The sequence below is a fragment of the Arachis stenosperma genome, chromosome 8, assembly GCF_014773155.1.
Source record: "Arachis stenosperma cultivar V10309 chromosome 8, arast.V10309.gnm1.PFL2, whole genome shotgun sequence".
NCBI classification, from domain to species: Eukaryota; Viridiplantae; Streptophyta; class Magnoliopsida; order Fabales; family Fabaceae; genus Arachis; species Arachis stenosperma.
Window position 1 is genome coordinate 20,200,395 of NC_080384.1, and position 15,178 is coordinate 20,215,572.

Genomic DNA, 15,178 nt, shown 5'->3' on the forward strand with positions numbered 1-15,178 from the left:
TGAATTTGAATCAAATTGATGTAGATTCCTAGTATTCATATTCACAAATAATGATATTTAGATTTATTTATTTATGTGTTAACGGAACATGGGAGGTACTCTGAACTGAACATGATACGCCTAACCCGCCTGCCCCGTCAGTATCGCAAAAAAGATACGAATGCGATGCCATTCGCCATGACCATAACCACTTTTAAATTTATTTATTTATCTTTAAATATATATATAACCGCTAACTACTATAAAAAAAGAAAGAAAGAGGAGCATTCGAATCAAACACAAAAATTCAAAGGAGAACAGGTATCTGAATTTCTCATACCTGTTCTCTTTCTTTCCTTTCTCTTCTTCAACGCGCTTACCTCTAAACCAAAAATCATAATCTCATCTTTTTGTTTTTATGCGTTGTGATCGGGGGGTCCTGTTCTGTTCCTTCGCTATCTGTTGTTGATGTTTGCTGAAGGGAATTCTACGCTTTTGAATATCCCCAAATCTCAGGTGGCTGACGTAATCACTGCGCCATTGTTGTTGCTCACGCAATTATTCTCCTTCTCGAGAAGTAGATGGGATAAGGAGTTTTATGAGCTCCAGAGTGGCATTGATTGACAACAGATTTTGATTCTTTTTTCCTTGTTGTGGAATGGATTCTTCACAATCACAACAAGGGTCTAAGCTGGCTGGTTTGGTGGAGAATGCATCGATTCAGAGGGATGGATCTCGATTGGGTCATGGCGTCCCTATCTATGCTAAGGAGCTCATCGCCGGTGGCTTCGCCGGTGCGATTTCTAAGACCACCGTTGCACCCCTCGAACGGGTCAAGATTCTCTGGCAGGTCCTCCTTCTTCTCTTCTCATGTTATTTATGATTGAGGATATGAACATCATAGCCTTTATATGTGTTGTGTTGATCAAGAATTATTGGGAGTATTTTGTTGAGGAATCATGAAACAGAACTAAGAATAAAATTGAGAATGAACTATGAATTAAAACACTGACGTGAGAAGCTTTGTTGGGTAAATGCAATAAGTGTACAATGGTCTAAGTGTACTCTTCTATTAATGGTTTTGAACTAGAGGAAGCATAGGGAGCTAATGGAGTATATGTACAATGGGGGTTTAGGGATGTTTAACTTAGTAGGATATCAGATGTTTATTATCCCTGCTATTCGGATGGTTATTCTAGATAGCATGGGTGTATTGTGTATAAGAAATTAGTAGTATTTTATTTTGGATGTTTATTTTTTAAATGATATTGGGCCAAATAAATAGTCCATTGTACACATTGGACAGATACTCCATTGGCTCTCTAGCGGAATTCAACTAACTATGGTAAGTATGTGTGACCTAGAAGTTAGAATTTACTACTAAGAGCACAATGGAAGGGGAGAGAAGTTTGTAAAGAAAAGATGTTTGTCATGGTGCTATGGCTTACTATGTAACTGCACTTGTCTAGTGTCTCAGTTTGTTTTTGCCACTCCATTGGTAATGGTAGCTCTTGCTGATACTTAAAGTTCTTGATTTTTCATCCCTGTATGTAACTTACATTGCATCGAAGTTTCTTTGAGAGGCTAATAGTTCCTTTTAATTTGTCAAGGAGAGTTTTCTATTCTTATGCATGCTCATTGTTTTGTAAATGGGTTTATGTATGTTCCTCTTTAACCATTTTTTTTTTAATTATAATTTTGCATCTGTTTTTTTAATCTGCAGACAAGGACAGCAGGATTTCATACTCTGGGTGTGTATCAATCATTGAAAAGGTTATCAAAGCATGAAGGATTTCTAGGACTATATAAGTAAGATTCAGATTGCACAATATGAATTATTTATGTTTGTTGTTCTCATTGTATGTCTTGTTAACTTACTGTGCTTATGTGGTGATCTTTAGAGGAAATGGAGCTAGCGTTATTCGGATTGTTCCATATGCAGCCTTGCATTTTATGACATATGAGCGATATAAAAGCTGGATCTTGAGCAATTATCCAATGTTAGGATCAGGTCCTATTGTTGATCTCTTAGCTGGTTCCGCAGCAGGAGGAACTTCAGTAATATGTACATATCCCTTAGATCTTGCCCGCACCAAACTCGCTTATCGGGTAGGGATCTTCTTGAACCATTGTTACATCACTCTGTACAGATTTAATTGAATTCTATACATTGTTGTACAACTAGGTAAAAGCAATAAGAGTTTTATAGGTTCTACAGTTCTATTATTGTTCATTCTGTCTCATCATTGTTCTTCAATCTTATAGGTGGTAGAGAAAAAAGGCAGTTTCAAAGATGGTGTGAAAGGAGGTCATTCTCAAACTGGTCACAACAGCATTAAAAGTGTTCTTACAAGTGTCTACAGAGAAGGGGGAGTTCGTGGACTTTATAGAGGTGCAGGTATGTTTGGTTCCTGGTGAAGAATTTTGATGCATTTCTTGCTTGCCTTCCAAATGCAATTTGTTAAGGTCATTAGTTGAAATCCACAATTTTCCTTTTCCTTAGGACCAACTATTACTGGAATACTTCCATATGCTGGTTTAAAGTTCTACACGTATGAGACATTGAAATTGCATGTTCCTGAAGAACATCAAAAGTCCATTTTGATGCGCCTCTCTTGTGGAGCCTTAGCTGGGTTATTTGGCCAGACCTTAACATACCCTTTAGATGTTGTTAAGAGACAAATGCAGGTACTTTACTATAACTTAATGTGCCATATACCATTGCCATCCATTTGTTGGAGAGTTAAGACCTTGTTTTTTACTCATCATGTCATTGTTTGTGCAGGTTGGTAACTTGGAAAATGCAGCTCATGAAAATGCCAGATACCGAAATACATTCCATGGACTAAGAACAATTGTTCAAAACCAAGGGTGGAGACAGTTGTTTGCAGGTGTAAGCATCAACTATATAAGGGTATGCTAGCTTTTGACTTTGAGTATTACATTGCCTTTTTTCACATAGTATTAGCTGGTATATTTGATCTGAAAGGGTCCATGCTGTGTTTCACAGATTGTTCCTTCAGCTGCAATAAGTTTCACCACATACGACATGATGAAGTCTTGGCTTGGCATACCACCCCAACAGAAGTCTCGATCAGTTTCCACTGGATGATTCATTCCACAATGCTCTATCCCTGACAGCAATATGTTACATTGCCATTTTCTGATTTCTTTAGAGGAAACCCTTTTGATTAGTGCTCAAGTTTCCCACAATGATGATAGTTGATACACATCAATTCTTTGACCCCAAATGTATAGATTGGTCTGTAATTCATGATGCTATTCAATATAGTAGTAGTTATTACCTTATGATTTTATATTCTTGGTTATTTTATATCACATATTCACATGCTAATGTGCTGCATGGACAATATTTAAAAACACACCCACACACACATACAAAAAATAGTGTTTCCCCATTGAACTTTTGGGTTGCAACAATTGCGGTGGAAAGGTTGGGTGTCACAGTCGGTGTTATTGGATGCCAAAGAAAATGATAAAAAAGACAATTGAAATTTGAAAGTAAGAAATTAGTCATTGACAATGTCTTTTGTAGTTTTGAACAGCGATATCTTTTTTATGGAAAGGTTGGGTGGCACGGTCGGTATTATTTTTCTTCTTCTTTTTTTTTTAACTTTTTATTTTTCAGGCCTTCAAATGTGAGTTTGCGCTAACTACTTTGTATTAAAAAAAATTATCAATATCTTTTTGTGTAGGATAGTTTAAAGGAATTGGATATTGAAATAATGTCTTTCTCTATTAATCATATACTTGCATAATTACTTAACATATTCATATAAAAGTTTTCGAATTCCCGACACTTGCTTAAGTGCGAACTGACTATTCGACCAATTCAATTTGGTTTAAGTGTTAATATTTTTTTTTTGGTAATAAAGTGTTAATATTTTAATTATGATTAAGTGATACTTCTAAAATAATCCATTAGCAGGATTTATGTATTCCATTTGGGCTGGGCCATTTAGTTTAACTATGATAAGCAAAGTGCATTTTGTAATTTGTAGGCCTATATTAAGTTTGTGCATAAACAAAACACATTCAAAATTGAGTTAACAGGATGCAAGATGCGATACACAGCTGACTGAAATTGACATTTTCGATTTCATGCAGCCAATCAAATCATGGATACACTAAAAAATAAAGTCAATTTGGCATTTGATTTGAAGTTGTGTGTTTGTCTTTTGCATTATTATTAAAATAGAAAGGAATTGTCTTTGGATTCTTTGCTACTGAACAGTGTCCTGCCACTGCCATACGGTTGCGGACATGAATGGCTACACTGTTCTCGAAAAGCATAGAGCATGGAAATTATTTACTAACCATTTTGAATTCCAAATCGCTTATAAAGTAGGAGCCAAATTGAACATTTTTCAGGTTTTTCGAAATATTTTATTTTATTTGTTGAAGTTCACGCTTCTCAGTTTCAATAGGAATGCTTCTCATATGACCAAAAGAACAAGGACAAGTTTGTGGGTTTATTATATACTAATAATAAACAAAAATATATTAATAGAGTGACGTGACCTCGACATTAGGAAGCTGAATGCCTGAATCTGAATCCACTCGCATCCATTAATGCCCCCTCAAAAGGCTAAATTCAAACCGGGATCGTGTAGGTGCACCAGAAGCCACTTGAATTGTCTGAAATGAAACCAATTTTATTTTCTCTTTGGATAATTATTAATAACAATACTACATAATTAATAAATATTATTATTTTAAATTAGTATTTAATTAATAATAATTTATATTTATATATATAAATTACTAAAATTTATTTATTTAATATTTATGCGGACTAATTACTAACTCATATATTATTACTAATTTGTGTGATGAACTTGAATTGGATTGAGGGGGCCAATGGTATGGGAAACCTGGAAAAGAAAGCTTTGGTAGCAGAGCAGCATATCTTAACTGCACTGACTCAGTGTTTGTGGCAATCACTTGTCCGTTACCATTTTCGTCAGCTTTCCCTCCCTTTTCTCTCTCTTTGTTGGTACAATGGTACAACAACACAACAAAGGCCTCCTGCCTTTTTATGCCTTTTTTTAGGTTTAATTAGGCTGTTGGTCCTTATAATTTTGCAAAATTTTTAATTAGGTCCTTATATTTTTTTTTCTTTAATTGAGTCCTTATACCAAATTTTTTTTAATTGGGTTCCTACACTTTTTTTTTTTTCTTTTATTTAGGTCCCTATACCAATTCTTTATTTTTTAGTTGGGTCTTTATAAAATTAAGCCAATTACTACTAAGAGGGACTTAATTAAAAAAAAAATTTAATGCAGAGACCCAATTAAAAAGAAAAAAATATAGGGACCTAATTGAAAATTTTACAAAACTATAGGGACCAACAGAATAATTAAACCTTTCTTTTATGTGAAACTATATACAGTTACTTTTATATAAAAATACTAATTAAGAATTATTATATAATTTATTATAGGACAATTTACCAATTTAAATAAACAGTTAACTAATTTTACCATAATACACATTATGCAAATTGGATATCAAAATGCATTTTTCCTTAAACTATGTGAACCGCAATAGGGGTATCGCGGTTTACAATATGAACGTAATCCACTACAGGGGTATCGCGGATTACGTTGGCAATGAACCATCACATGAATTGGCTGCAACGTGTCAAATGCAATACGCTCGATATACATGAGGCGGTTTTCAACCACTGTCCTGTGCCTCCAGTGCAGCCTTAATGCCGTTGTGTCTGTTAAAAATCACCAAAATCTCTTTCTGTGGGGTCACATATTGACGCAAGTGGGATAAGAAAAAAGCCCACGACTCAACATTCTCTCCCTCAACAAGTGCAAACGCAATTGACAATATATTCGAGTTCTCATCTTACGCAATAGCCAGAAGCAAAGTCCCGACATACTTTCCATACAGATGCGTTCCGTCAATGCTGATTAGTGGCTTGCAATGTTTAAAAGTCTCAACGCACGTAGGGAACGTCCAAAAAAGTCGATGAAAGTACTCCGTAGACTCATCAACCTCACCACCAACACGCACTGGAGAAGTCTTCAACAAAGCTACGCTTCCATCCATCGTTGCTTGCATTCCAAGGATCCACCGAGACAACTCCGCATATGACTCTTCCCAATCTCCGTAAATCTGGGAACTGCCTTCTGCTTTGCCTTTCACACCTTCCTGTAGCTAGGCCTGAATCCATAGGTTGACTCAGTAGCTTCTTGCAACATCTTTATGGTAACCACTGCATCCGCCCTAACCAAGAGATAGATCCTCGCATAAATTATGTGGTAATCGAGCTGTCGGTGGTCGCTCGATATCGATGTGGCCAGGCATGTGTGGGCTCCGTTGTACATTCTAACCTTCCAGTTATCCTTGCGCTGCCGAAGTGCCAGGCGGATGATCCAGTTGCAGCCATTTCAAAACTCCTTGCATCTCCCAATATACTTCAGATGATCAGATTCCATAACCCGATACTGAACTCTACGACGAAGGCTATAATCCTTAACACTCATCACAGTTTCCTCCTTAGTCTGGAAAGATTGACCAATCTGAAAATCTCCAGAAGCATTGCCCTCGTGTAATCCTTGGTATCCGAAGATGTGTGCATCATCTGGTTGTTGACTCACTGCTTCCAGATTAAGCATTGAGAAATGCAGAGGTTGTTGGTGGGACCCAGAACTGGATGGCCCCTGGGTGCAGGTGGGGGCACTGGACTCTCCTCCTCACTATCCCCTTATATGTGATCAGACTCATCATCCGAATCATAGTCCCGCATCTCGTCCTCAACATGATCCGGCTCACCAAACCCAATAAGACCAGTAATCAAACCGGATGACCTATCCGTCGGTGCTAGAATTGGTGGAGGTGCAGGTAGGAGACAACCAGGTACAACGACAGGCATCGTAGTAGAAGTACCCCCCACCGTCGTCGACTGAGAATTTGGTGCTGAAGCCCGGAACTTTCCACACGGTCTTCCAACTTGGCAAACAACTCGTGTATTCTCACTTCCGAAAAACTCTGCCGATAATGAAACAACACCCCCATGTCTTCATCCGATCCTATGATAAATGTTTCATACTGCACACCACTCGACATGACCGCCATCGGAATCTTGTAGAACACCTTCTTCACCGACTTGGCCCCAGCTAACCCTGCCTTCTGTAATATGTTCCTCTTCAGATCCGACAAAGTATCAGTCGAACGGATAAAAATGTTCAACGGTTCTTTATCTGTGAACTTAACACTATGCCTGTTGCTTTCTTTTTATTTTACCAGAACAGTGGACTAGAACCATTAAGCTTTCCTCTTTATTCATTTGTAAAAGTGTGAAAATGACTCTTTTCAAATAACTCACTCCCTATCTTGCTTGGTATTTATAGGCAAAGTTTACAAAGCATAAACCGCTACATCTTTGTAGTGGTTTATGTGATGGTTCATCGCTAACGTAATCCGCGACACTCTTGTAGCATATTACGTTCATATTGTAAACCGCGATAGTCCTGTCGCGATTTACATAGTTTAGAAAAAAAATGCATTTCGATATCCAATTTGCATAATGTGTATTCTGGTAAAATTGGTTAGCTGTTTATTTAAATTGGTAATTACCCTTTAATATATTTGACTAAATTATTATTTAATAATTTTTTATTATATATCAACTTTACATAAAAATAATTATATATGAGTGTTCACCTTTTTTTTATCTTTTTATTTTAATTTTAACTATTGAATTTGGAGGAACCTATGGTTAGATTAGGGCATTATTAATTAGGTAAATGAAAATTGAAAATTATAAGTAAAATTATATTAATAATTTAACATATTTAATTTAACATTTGATATAATATAAAAAAATTTAAAGAATCAATACTACTTTAGTTAATTAACTTAAAAATAGTTAATAATTAAAAAAAATAAATATGAAGAAAATATCAAAAGATAAAAAAACCTAAAAAATATAAAACTAATTTAAAATATAAAAATTTAAAATTTAAAATTTAAAATAATCAGTAGTAATAATGATAAATAAAAGTATAGTATAAGCAAAAAGAAAAAGAAATAAAAACTAAAAAGACAATTTTAAAAAAATAAATGAATGAATTTATTTCAATAATTATTTATTGACTAAAATGAAAGAAAGTAATATTGTCATTCTTAAATTAATAACGTCGTTTTTTAATTTTATTTATTTTTATTTTTTTTAAACTATCACCAATCTTTATTTATCATATTAATATTTTTAATATTTTTTTTGTCATATTTCTAAAAATTATGAATACTTTAAAAAAATTAAAAAATAATATTAAAAAAATAATGTTATCAACACGAGGGTGACATTATGATTTTCAAAATTAACTACTTTTGTTAAAAGAAAGTCTAAAAAGTAAAAAATCAACTCTATATATAGTCAAACAGTTAATTTTTTAAAAAATATTGATTTTTAAATTTAAAAAACTAATTTTAAGCTTAAAAAAATGAGCGCTTCCACGTCCTCTATGGTCGATGCTGCACGAGAGTGTGATTGTCACGGTTACACCGCATACGGTGTTCTTCTTCTTCATAGTTTTGGGTTATTTTTTAGATTTTACTTTTTTTAGTTTTTGCATTTTTTTTCAATAATGATGGATGTCTCGTTTTATTAGGTTTTGAATTTTTTAAAATAATTTTAGATATCTATTTTTATTATGTTTCAAATATTTCTTTTTGTTAAGCTTTAGATATTCTTTTTATAATGATTTTAAAAGTTTATTTTCACTTAATTTTAGATATTTTTTATGATAATTTGAATTCACATTTTTAAAGAGATAATTCAAAAAAAAAAAAAACTTGACGGATGATGGTGGGCGGCACAGGCGACTTCTGAATAAGAGACATGGTAGGTAACACGGATGATTTGAGTGACGTACCGTGGGTGGACGACGTTATGTAGCGACACAGTTTTGAATCGTAGTGTGAATTTAGTTTTTTTTTTTACTTTATTAGACTTCTTTTATCGTCTATATATTATATCATTTTAAAAATTAATAAAAATATTATTTATATATCCATTAAATAAATATTGTAACTTTGTTATATAATGTTAAATTAAAATGAAATCAATCATTAAAATAACGAATTTTACATTAAATTTTAAATTAAGTATGATATATTAGCTTATAAATACTTAAAAGTTAAAACCAAGCATTGTAATTGCTTTTTTTTTTTGGGATAACTAGCAAAGTTGTTTTATTAACTCTCATGCGCTAAGAAGATTATTATTACCAATAGTCACCATCTACGGTCTAAAAGACTTTGGGGGTGGGACCTAATGGGAGAAATTGGCAAAAGGCAAAAGCGCCAAAGGTGATGGGGAAACGTGATGGTTCTAATGCAAAGGCAAAGGAAGGAATCATCCATAGCGGGGCCAACAGAGGCAACAACCTCAGTGGCTCCAACATCTAACCCCCTTTGTCCGTTGCACGTTTTTTGAATTTCAAAATCTAGTAGTAACCTCCCACTCCCACACACCACACCACACCACACCACACCACACCACACTCCACTCCACTCTCCAACATTATAGCATTCCAAAGTGAAGTAACTTACTTGCTGTAACTCAACTGAACCCAATGGGTGCTTCAGGTAAATGGGTCAAAGCCTTTATCGGCCTCAAGAAGCCCTCCGACAAAGACGAACTACTTCCTGTATGTCCCTTCCCCTTCCTTCCTTCCTTCTCTGTTAACTACTTCTTTCATTCATTCATCACCTTTCATCTTTCCTTTTTGTTACTTAGATTATTTCTTTATCAATAATAGACTTACCATTGTAATTAACACTTTTTTTTTATTTTCTTTCAGGGGAATAATAATAAGACCAAGAAGTGGAGATTATGGAGGACTTCCTCCGGGGACATGTCTTCGTGGAAAGCCTTCAAAGCCAGCACCCACAAACCAGCCTCCGAATGCTCCGATTCACCACCAGCATCTTCAAAAGCCTTCACGGCTGCCATGGCCACCGTGGTTCGTGCTCCTCCCAAGGATTTCCGACTGGTCAGGGAAGAATGGGCCGCCATCAGAATCCAAACTGCTTTCCGCGGTTTCTTGGTAATAACATAACTGCATTCTCCAACCCAGATCTGTATGAAAGAAACCTAAATGGTGTGAATTGAATGCAGGCAAGAAGAGCGTTGAGGGCGTTGAAGGGAGTGGTGAGGCTTCAGGCTCTTGTGAGGGGCAGGCAGGTGAGGAAGCAGGCCGCCGTAACACTGAGGTGCATGCAGGCGTTGGTGCGCGTGCAGGCCAGAGTCCGTGCCCGGCGCGTGAGAATGTCCGTTGAAGGACAAGCTGTTCAGGAAATGCTTAACCAGAGACGCACCAAAGCTGATATTCTGAAGCAAGCAGAGGAAGGGTGGTGTGATAGCAGAGGAACATTGCAAGATGTTAAAGCCAAAATTCAAATGCGCCAACAAGGTGCATTCAAGAGGGAGAGAGCCATTGCATACTCTCTTGCTCAAAAGGTACCACCTTCATTTTTCTCCTGTTTACGTTGGTAAAAACTCAGTTGCAGTCCACTTTAGGTGAAGTTAATACCTGAGAGCTGTTCGATGAAAATTTAGTCAAATCAGTCTAATCATCTAACAGCTTTCAGATATCATCTTTACATAAAATCGACTTCACTGGAGTTTCCACCCTTTTAGTGTTTGGTTAAGATTTAAGAAAGAAAACATGTCTCAAAGTTGGTTGTTGTTGTTGTTGGTGTTTTTAGCAATGGAGATCAACACCAAGTTCTAGTTCAAGAACAAACGCTTCCCTTAAGAATCTAGACATTGACAAATCTAACTGGGGTTGGAGTTGGTTGGAACGTTGGATGGCTGCTAAGCCATGGGAGAGTAGATTAATGGAGGAGTCTCAGGCTGAAATCTCGGATAAAACAACACCCCCTGCTAAGAAATTTGTGGACTCGTTTGGTGCTAATTCGAAACCATCAGAACCAAACATGGTGAAAGTCAAGAAGAACAATGTCACAACAAGGGTTTCTGCTAGGCCTCCCCAAATTATTGGACAAGCCACTCGTTCATCTTCAAGTCCAAGTTCCGAATTTCGGTATGACGAGAGTTCTGCATCATCTTCTATGTGCACATCCACAACACCAGTATCTGGTAACACTTGTGATAGAACAGAAGATAGCAGCAGCAGCAATAGGCCAAATTACATGAACTTGACAAAGTCAACAAAGGCAAAGCAAAGAAGTAGTAGCAATCAAGTGTATAATAGAGCTCAGAGGCAACAATCCATGGATGATTTTCAGTTCCTCAAAAGGGTAGGGATTTTGTCTAATTTAGATGCAAAGAGCACTGCTGGTTCTGACCATTCAATCAACTTTTCAAGGCCACTTAACTTGGACAAGAGCTCAGTGAAACCACGGTGAGAGGGAACAATGGAACATATAGCTAGCGTCTTTGTTTTGTACTTGATGGATGCAAACTCAACATCTCTCTGTATTTATCTTTTTTCATTTCTTTTCCAAGAAGTTCAACATCATGTTGTTCGATGCACTTTTAATTGAGTTAGCTAGGGGTAGAACTTGGAAGTAGCTTTTGTGCTTTCGCTACTACAGTTTATGTTAATTCAAGATTCTCTCCATTTGTCCTTGTATCATTGTTTAGTACTTTAGTTGTGTGTGGGTATTGATATCAGAAGCACTTCTTGTCCATCTTTCTGCATATATAAGTCTTAAAAATTGTAGTGAGCATCCATTTTCCAAGCCTTAGCAGCCAAAATGAATAATGAGGGGAAAGTATTTTATAACAAAGTACTTGTGACCAATTATTTCACAGGTGGTTGGGATACATAGTTGGTCTATAATATAAAATTGTATTGCATTTTGGTTCAGTTCATCTTCAATTCTCCTCTTTGGTCTCTAATCTTGAGAATTATCATCAGATAACTAGTCAATGTTTCTTTTTACAACTCGGACCTTGACACCATTCTTGAAATTGAGAACAAGACCATAGTCGAGTTCTAAGGGGTTTTCCATGTTAGGTGAGTGGCGAAACACGAATCTGCGGTATAAATGAATCAATGTAAGCTTGACCTCTTGTTGAGCATATTGCTTGCCAATGCAAATCCGGGGACCAATTCCAAATGGAATAAAAGCATAGGGATGCCTTCTTTTCATTTCTTCACAATTTGGATCAAACCTCTCCGGTTTGAACTTCTCTGGCTCCGGAAAGCTTTTTGGGTCTTTTGATAGAGCTCCGAGGGCTAACCACACCCAGGTCCCCTGCATAACCAGAAAAAAGTATGATTATATTCTATTAACAACATGTCAAAACATGAAGTATGATCAAGCAATGATATCTTGTGTTGTTACCTTAGGAAGAAGGTAACCTCCAATCTCTACATCAGTTGATGCTTCCCTTGCAATTAATGGGGATGCCATGTAATACCTCATTGACTCATTAATCACCTGCACAAAACATCCAAAAGGGTGTATGAATAATTGAATATCATATCTTATTTGGTTGTCCCTTGCAACTTGAAGTGAGTTTGACCTGGTCAAGATAAGGAAACTTTTCCTTAAGATCCTGAGGAGTGGGAATCTTGTCCTTTGGACCAAAAGCATCAATCTCTTGAAGAAGCTTTTTCTCAACGTGAGGGTGCCCAGCAACCAAGTATACAATGGAAGACATGGTAAAGGATGTGGTAGTTGACCCTGCAAGAAGCTGTTCATATGTAAGAGCACTTATGTAGTCTGGTGTGAGGTAGTTCTGTTTTCTTTCTCTTCCACTCAGCACAATTGATAAGAAATCCTTTGAACTTCTTCCCTTCTCTTCCATTCTCTTCTCTATAATCCTATCTATACGGCCGCTTAGACTACGATTACCATGCTCAATTTTCCAGTCCATGGTGCCAGGTATCCTCTTGAGAATCTGCCTGCATGGCTCCTGAAGAATTGGGAGAATCAGACCAATTATGATGGATAAGGAACCGGACAAGTCCATCTTGAGGTGTGTGGTGTTGAAGATATGTTGGTTGATGAATTGTGACACTTCATCTTCGCCATCTTCGGCATCATTCTTGGTGGAATGAGGGTTGGAGAGGCCGAAGTTGACACCAAAGGATGCTTGGCCAACAACATCGGTTGCTAATCTGAGAGAGAAGTTAGAGAAGTTGATGTCTTGTTGTGCTTCTGCATGGGAATCAAGAATCTGGGTTGCGGGTTCTATGAATGACAGCATTGTTGGCACCATACTTGATATGAATGACGTGTGGAAGAAGGAAGTTACAGTGCTTCTCATAGTAGACCATTGTTCATCCCTGAAAATAAATGAGGTGAAGTGAAGAAACAAAATAGAATAGAATAGAAAGAGCAAGGAAGGTCATTAGAATATGCAAACAAACTTGGTGAAGAAGAGACCCCTTTGGTGAATAGGGGCAGCAGAAACAGGGGAGGGCATGCTTCTGTTTGGAATTTCTTTAGCCTTTCTTGTTCCAACCTCTCTACACACTTCTGGATCTGCGATTATTATTAGTGGCTGTCTTCCCATATGAAATCTGCATCATAATAAACACTCACTTTCATTAATTCTTCTCTTTTTTGTTCCCCCTCTCTTCTAGTTTATGTTTTTTATGTTTATTTTATATTTATTGTTCTTAAAAATTATATTCTCATATTTTTATATCTTTAATATTTCTTTACAGCACTAATATAAATATGATTATAAATAGAAATTTAGTATCTAGTATATTAAATTACTACTATATCAACACCCACTAATGAAAGCTATGATTTGATGTTAAAAGTTGATGACCTCTGATGGAGAAGAAAAAGATTGGCAAGACAGCAAGAGTAGAGAGGTACTCAAACCCTCGTTGACTAATATGATAATAGAGGTAACGTGAATATTACGGTGTCTATCACTTTATACCTAAGTTATTAAAAAAGATAAATAAATAATATTTAATAAATTTTATATGATTTATTTTTTATTTTAAACATTTTATTTTTTATTTTAAAAGAAAAATTAGACAATTTAGACACTATAAAACATGAAACACACCTAAAGTCCTATGTCTATCTTTGTTGACTTAGGCATAAATCATTTTAGGTGAAAGGACCGGTACATCACGCGCTGGGCCCTCTCTTCACTTGTGCTAAAGCTAATTGTGCTTTTGTGATTTGCATTCTACAATGATCAATTCATCACGTTTCTTAATTCATTCTAGCTAGTTCTATCAGATCCCAAGGTCAAACCTTAATTTGGATAACCCATATTATCATCATCATCATTCTTCCTTCTTCAATCAAACACAAGATCATAAAAAGGGATATTACAATTTATTGAGTAGGAGAGTAATTAAATTAAAGAAACCTGTAGATTGGGCCATATTGCTTGGCAAGGAGAGTGAACAAATCAGGACCATACTTAGCCATGAGATGAAGATGTCCTACCAGAGGCCATGTTGGTGGGCCTGGAACCTGCCTCACCTTCCAATATGGCCCATACAAATAGGCCAGCAACCCTCCCATGATCGCCACCACAGTGAATAATATTGCTGTTAATGAAGAAGAATTACTGTCTATTGGGAACAACCAATCCAAATCCATGGTTTCGTTAAGAGGGGTATGGTACTACTACTCTGTCCTAGCTTCGTTAGTTGTATGGTACTCTCCTCGTAGATTCAGTCTTTCTTATATAATAATAAGGGTCTTGGGAATATTGTGATTTGTGAATAGTGTACTTAATATATGCTCATGGGCCATGGTGTTTTTGTCCATATATAGAGAATGAATATATGGGATCAGATACCCCCCACCTATGTACCCAATTATCCATTTTGTCTTTTCTTTGGGTTAATAAGCTGACAATATCCGAGTTGTAAGGGAGATTTTACCGAAATTTTCATAGGAGTTTGAGTGAAATTGAATAATAAAAAAGATGAAAACCGGTGCTATTTTTTTAAAAAAAATAGACATTGTTTTAAAGTTTTATTTAGTTAATTTTAATTAAAAAATTATGTTTTAAAAAATTTTAAGGAATTTAAAGTATTTGAATTTAATTGGTTAAATGGAATAATTTTTTAATTTTTTTTAAAAAAATCTTAAACTTAAAAACGAAGTTAAAATTAATTTTAAAATCTTGTTTTAAGATATAAATATTATGGGATGGTAGTTAATCTCTTCTACCGTAAAGATGATGATTTTATCT

General features: G+C 35.8%; 3 protein-coding genes across 3 annotated transcripts; 2 read left to right on the forward strand and 1 right to left on the reverse strand.

Annotated features, from left to right (window-relative positions):
• The first annotated feature begins 254 nt into the window (after positions 1-254).
• Positions 255-3,450, forward strand: LOC130943596 (mitochondrial carrier protein CoAc1). The gene is made up of 7 exons (XM_057871536.1): positions 255-829; positions 1,703-1,788; positions 1,881-2,088; positions 2,245-2,377; positions 2,483-2,667; positions 2,765-2,893; positions 2,990-3,450. Exons 1-7 carry the CDS (start codon positions 638-640, stop codon positions 3,089-3,091), a joined length of 1,035 nt encoding a protein of 344 aa, XP_057727519.1. The 5' UTR covers positions 255-637; the 3' UTR covers positions 3,092-3,450.
• A 5,879-nt stretch (positions 3,451-9,329) lies between these two features.
• LOC130943595 (protein IQ-DOMAIN 6) lies at positions 9,330-11,652 on the forward strand. Its single transcript, XM_057871535.1, has 4 exons — positions 9,330-9,671; positions 9,825-10,070; positions 10,142-10,483; positions 10,732-11,652. The coding sequence occupies exons 1-4, from the start codon at positions 9,597-9,599 to the stop codon at positions 11,392-11,394; spliced, it is 1,326 nt and encodes a 441-aa protein (XP_057727518.1). The 5' UTR covers positions 9,330-9,596; the 3' UTR covers positions 11,395-11,652.
• A 94-nt stretch (positions 11,653-11,746) lies between these two features.
• LOC130943594 (cytochrome P450 711A1-like) lies at positions 11,747-14,649 on the reverse strand. Its single transcript, XM_057871533.1, has 5 exons — positions 14,342-14,649; positions 13,371-13,523; positions 12,521-13,286; positions 12,340-12,435; positions 11,747-12,249 (listed from the first exon to the last, which is right to left on the reverse strand). Exons 1-5 carry the CDS (start codon positions 14,575-14,577, stop codon positions 11,914-11,916), a joined length of 1,587 nt encoding a protein of 528 aa, XP_057727516.1. The 5' UTR covers positions 14,578-14,649; the 3' UTR covers positions 11,747-11,913.
• Positions 14,650-15,178: the final 529 nt, after the last annotated feature.

What these genes read in the sequence shown, in the direction of transcription:
- LOC130943595 (XM_057871535.1), top strand. Translation starts at nt 9,597, where the DNA reads ATGGGTGCTTCAGGTAAATGGGTCAAAGCCTTTATCGGCCTCAAGAAG. An exon ending in ACAAAGACGAACTACTTCCT is followed by an intron (nt 9,672 to 9,824) that starts GTATGTCCCTTC and finishes ATTTTCTTTCAG; the next exon opens with GGGAATAATAATAAGACCAA. An exon ending in CTGCTTTCCGCGGTTTCTTG is followed by an intron (nt 10,071 to 10,141) that starts GTAATAACATAA and finishes AATTGAATGCAG; the next exon opens with GCAAGAAGAGCGTTGAGGGC.
- LOC130943594 (XM_057871533.1), bottom strand. Translation starts at nt 14,577, where the DNA reads ATGGATTTGGATTGGTTGTTCCCAATAGACAGTAATTCTTCTTCATTA. An exon ending in CAATATGGCCCAATCTACAG is followed by an intron (nt 13,524 to 14,341) that starts GTTTCTTTAATT and finishes ATTATGATGCAG; the next exon opens with ATTTCATATGGGAAGACAGC. An exon ending in GAGGTTACCTTCTTCCTAAG is followed by an intron (nt 12,250 to 12,339) that starts GTAACAACACAA and finishes CTGGTTATGCAG; the next exon opens with GGGACCTGGGTGTGGTTAGC.
- LOC130943596 (XM_057871536.1), top strand. Translation starts at nt 638, where the DNA reads ATGGATTCTTCACAATCACAACAAGGGTCTAAGCTGGCTGGTTTGGTG. An exon ending in GGATTTCTAGGACTATATAA is followed by an intron (nt 1,789 to 1,880) that starts GTAAGATTCAGA and finishes GGTGATCTTTAG; the next exon opens with AGGAAATGGAGCTAGCGTTA. An exon ending in TTGTTAAGAGACAAATGCAG is followed by an intron (nt 2,668 to 2,764) that starts GTACTTTACTAT and finishes TTGTTTGTGCAG; the next exon opens with GTTGGTAACTTGGAAAATGC.